At 32.9% G+C, this 5000-nt stretch overlaps 1 protein-coding gene across 1 annotated transcript in view; it reads right to left on the reverse strand.

The window, feature by feature from the left end:
* LOC135198010 (nephrin-like) overlaps positions 1-5000 on the reverse strand; it is a 396664-nt gene that overhangs the window by 22782 nt on the left and 368882 nt on the right. Inside the window, exons 16-17 of the mRNA XM_064225356.1 lie at positions 3565-3709; positions 1220-1365 (exon numbers count right to left, since the gene is read on the reverse strand). Coding sequence (XP_064081426.1) covers positions 1220-1365; positions 3565-3709 — 291 coding nt within the window. The remainder of the gene's footprint in view (positions 1-1219; positions 1366-3564; positions 3710-5000) is intronic.

The raw sequence follows: 5000 nt of genomic DNA on the forward strand, positions 1-5000 counted from the left end.
GAATACCTTAATCAAGACACCCATTTATCATCAAGATTATAACCAACAGTGGTTAATGAGGGACCTGTCAATGATAATTAACGAAGAGGTTGGCTGCGGGCTTAGTGTGAAGAAATTAATCGTAGGCTCGTTGCCGATTAACGATAAATGAGTGAGCTTAAACTTCTCCAAATTTATGATTAATTATGATTAATGTTAAAGGCTAGACGTACTTACGCTTAACGATAAGAAAACCGTTGTTCTTTCATACAACTTCTTTAGCCCTTAAATAATATACATTCCTAACTGATTAACGAAGGCGTGATGGACCAGAAACTCCCCTATCATACTTACGGTTAACGATGATTTATAGATAAAATCCTAATTTCATGCAGCTTCCTTAATCTTTAAAAAATATATACATTTGTAACTGATTAACGAAGACGTAATGGACCAGAAACTCCACTGTAATACTTACGTTTAACGACAATTAATGAAAATAAAATAAACATGTTTTCCTGCGACATCCTTAATTCCCATAAAGATACACATTTCTAATTGATTAACGAAGACATTTATAAAACAAAAATTCCCCGGTTATACTTACGGTTAACGATGATTAATATAAATAAAACTCCTTCTTTCATACAGCTTCGTTAATCTTAAAAGATATATATTTAGTTAATTGATTAATGAAGATATGATGGACCAGAAACTCCCATGTCATACTTACGGTTAACGATGATTAACGAGAATAAAACGCGCAATTTTCATTCCTTCTTCCTTAATCTATGAAAATACACATTTCTAATTGTTTAACGAAGACGGGTTTAAACCAAAATTCCCCTGTTATACTTACGGTTAACGATGATTAACATCAATAAAACTCCTTCCATACAGCTTCCTTAATCTTAAAAAAATATACATTTGTAACTGATTAATGAAGACGTGATGGACCAGAAACTCCCATGTCATAATTATGGTTAACGATGATTAACGAAAATAAAACGTGTAATTTCATATGACTTCCTTAATCTATGAAAATACGCATTTTTAATTGATTAACGAAGACGGGTATAATCTAAAAATTCCCCTGTCTTACTCACGGTTAACGATGATTATCGAAGCAACATGGAAGGACGTCGATACGACGATTGATTCCTTAATCTAAAACAAATACATATTCCTAATCGATTAAAGAAAATGCTGATGTGCCAGAAATCTCCAGCGCCATACTTACGATTAACGATGATTAACGAGGCGACTGGCTGGGACGTCGATACAACGCTGGAGGCGATGCAGTGGTAGACACCAGTATCTTCTCGGGAAACCCAGTCTACCAGTAGACGAGCTTCGCCCAATCCCGTGGCCAGGATTCCCCGGGAGCTGTTGACCAATCAGGGCGAAGGAGGAAGAGAAGAAGGAAAAAAAGGAAAAGATTGGAAATCGTCTCCAGAGGCACAGAATCAAGACACGCCCGTTTCAGATATTGGGAAGATTTATATTTCGTAATATTTGTTCTTGTGCGGTTTTGACTCATTTTATGTGAAACGATATAATTTTTTATATGAAGAGAGGCAATTTTTAATGTAAAGTGATATTATTTTTTATATGAAAAGATGTAATTTTCCGTGTGAAAAGATGTAATTTTTATGTGAAAATAAGTAATTAAATGGGAAATGGTGTAATTATTTTTATGTGAAAAGATGTAATTTTGGTTGATACAAGAAATATATATTTTTATATTCGTAGTATTTGGTCCTTCGACGTTTAGATTATTTTTTATATGAAAAGATGTAATTCGGCTTTATATTCGTAATATTCGTTAAGGCTCTTATATGTGAAGAGATGTCATTTTAGTTAAATAGAAATTATATTTGTAATAAGAGGCCTCTTAGAGAATGAAATATCTCCTCTCTTTAAATATTTGAGGGTCCTTCATTTTCAAAGTTGCACGCTTCCATGAACCCGTTGTTGACAAGTTTAAGATTTGATTCAGAGGAATGAAAATTTATTGATTACTATTCAGTGTCTTCATTATAACAGATGTATACCTTGAGGGAAAGTCCATTTCCAGTTTAATTCAATCACATGAATATTCCAATTGACTATTCAAAGAACCCTCTACTGTTTCACATTCCTCCTGACATCACCCCACGAAGGCAGACGAAAACACTGCAGCATCCTTTGTCGCATTAACCCCGATCTTTCTGAAGGGTTAAAGGGGATATGGAAATGAATTATGGCCCCCTCTCTCTCTCTCTCTCTCTCTCTCTCTCTCTCTCTCTCTCTCTCTCTCTCTCTCTCTCTCTCTCCTAATACTCTTGCGTAATACATCACACCAAAAAACTTTCAACAGTAGATAATAATGATGCTGGTTTCCGTTATCTCTCTCTCTCTCTCTCTCTCTCTCTCTCTCTCTCTCTCTCTCTCTCTCTTGCAGTAAATCACAACACAAACGTTTAGCATTAGATGAAAATGGCGTTGGTTCTCTCTCTTCTCTCTCTCTCTCTCTCTCTCTCTCTCTCTCTCTGTGTGCAAAACTTCAATGAATCAATTTTGTACTTACGAAAAAGCCCCATTATATTCTCTCCTTGGGCATATGCAAAGTGTCTATATGCTAATCCTTCTCTCTCTCTCTCTCTCTCTCTCTCTCTCTCTCTCTCTCTCTCTCTCTCTCTCTCAGTCCTCATCTTACAAAGTCTGCAATGAACCAATTTTGCAACTATGAAAAATGCCCATTCTTTTCTCTCCTTGGGCATATGCAAATTGTCTATATGCTAATCTCTCTCTCTCTCTCTCTCTCTCTCTCTCTCTCTCTCTCTCTCTCTCAAGTGAAGCATGTAATGCGTCATTATCTCGCCAAGTGTTTAACATTCCTCTGTGTGGTATGTCAAGACATTTGTGAAAAATACGGAATAGTCTGAAATGATAAATTTTTCATATAAGTTTTTGTTGTCTATGACGGATTGAATGAAAATGATCAGGTACTTGAAGCGAAATGCATAACACTAACATTATCACATAAGTTGTATCTTGGCCTTTGTTCTGTATTTGTTATTGTATATGTACATATTTGCACACTGAAAATGGCAAGATATATATCAAAACCAATTGATTTTTTTTAGGTTTTATTCAACTTTTACTGGCAACACATTATTTTAAGCGTTAATATTAAAGGAAATAAGATAGAAATGGATTAAATATATAAATATAAATATAGATATATATACACACACACACACACACATATATATATAAATATATTACTATATATAGTATATTATATATATTATATTATATTATACTATATTATTACACCGTTCATGTTATTTAAAATACCACTGGCACCCCATTATTTCAAGCGTTTCACCGTTAATTAAAAGGAAAATTAGAGAGAAATGGATTATACGAGCAACCAGACAACGAATCTTATCTAATTCACTATATATATTTATATATTATATAATAATATACTATATATATATTTATATATATATATTATATATATTATTAATACGTATATATATATTACAACCAACACCACAACACATATCTCTTTCCTTTGACAGACACAGCACTTACTTATTCCTCCGAAGGTTCGCTTCTCCGAAGGGCCTCACCCACGTGATATTCGGGGTGGGGTTCCCAAGGGCGGAGCAGACCAGGGACGCGGATTCGCCGTTGTCCACCGTCACCTTCTCCGTGGCCATTACGTTTTCCGGACCGTCTGTAGCGTCGAGGGAGACATTCGTTAATGTAGGAATTTCAGCTTTATGCACCTGATTAAATATTGCTCTTTATTGAGTTATAATATTGTTCTCTATTAATTCAGTATTGTTCTTTAATTCACTGTCGTTCTTTATGAATTAAACATTTTCTTTATTGATTATTGTTCTTTTTTAATTCAATTTTCAGAGAGAGAGAGAGAGAGAGAGAGAGAGAGAGAGAGAGAGAGAGAGAAGATTTCTACATCATATGTAAACATACGATTAAAAGCAAAGGCTGAATGTATTTAAATTTTAAAAGGAGACAAAAAAAAAAAGAATGAAAAAATAACATTTATGAGATCAGAATGATCTTAGAACACACTTCACAAAAAAGGCTAAAAAGGTTTTAATAGAGAAAATTCGAGGGTTCCTTAAAGAGCCTAATAAATCGATAACAGACCTATACTTAAAAATAACGGTTGATAATGAAAATAATCTGACGTGGTTTATTCAAGTTCAACACCAAGCATCACGGTATAAAGGAGAAAAATATTCCCTTATTGTTATCATTAGTATTCCGAGGTTGGTAAATATTCGTTAATATACACAGTTATTATTGTCTTGAACAGGTCTTGTGCTTCAGTATTAACTTGCAATGTTTCCTTTGTGTTAGGAAAATAATGAATTGCAAAATATCAGTGATTAGTCTTAAAAATATCACTGATTGGTCATGAAGATATCAGTGATTAGTCTTAAAAGATATAATTTATTAGTCTTAAAAAATGTCAGTGATTAGTCTAGAAAATATCAGTGATTAGTCGTAAAAAATGTCAATGAATAGTCTTAAAAGATATGCAAGATTAGTCCTAAGAAATATCAGTGATTAGTCCTAAAGATATTAGCGAATAGTCATGAAGGAATCAGTGATTAATCTTGAAAAATATAAGTAATTAGTCTCAAAAATATTAGTGATTAGTTATGAAGATATCAGTGATTAGTCTTGAAAAATATCGGTGATTAGTCTTAAACAAAATTACTGATTAGTCTTTAAAATATTAGTGATTAGTCATGAAGAGATCAGTGATTATTCTTAAAATATCAGTGATTAATCTTAAAATACCAGTGATTAGTCTTAAAATCTCAGTGATTAATCTTAAAAAGTCAGTGATTAATCTGAAAATATCAGTGATTAGCCTTAAAATGTCAGTGATTAATCTTAAAATGTCCGTGATTAATCTTAATCTTAAAATATCAGTGATTGATCTAAAATGTCAGTGATTAATCTTAAAATATCAGTGATTAGTTTTAAAA

This window comes from Macrobrachium nipponense, chromosome 23, assembly GCF_015104395.2.
Source record: "Macrobrachium nipponense isolate FS-2020 chromosome 23, ASM1510439v2, whole genome shotgun sequence".
In the NCBI taxonomy this organism is placed as follows: domain Eukaryota; kingdom Metazoa; phylum Arthropoda; class Malacostraca; order Decapoda; family Palaemonidae; genus Macrobrachium; species Macrobrachium nipponense.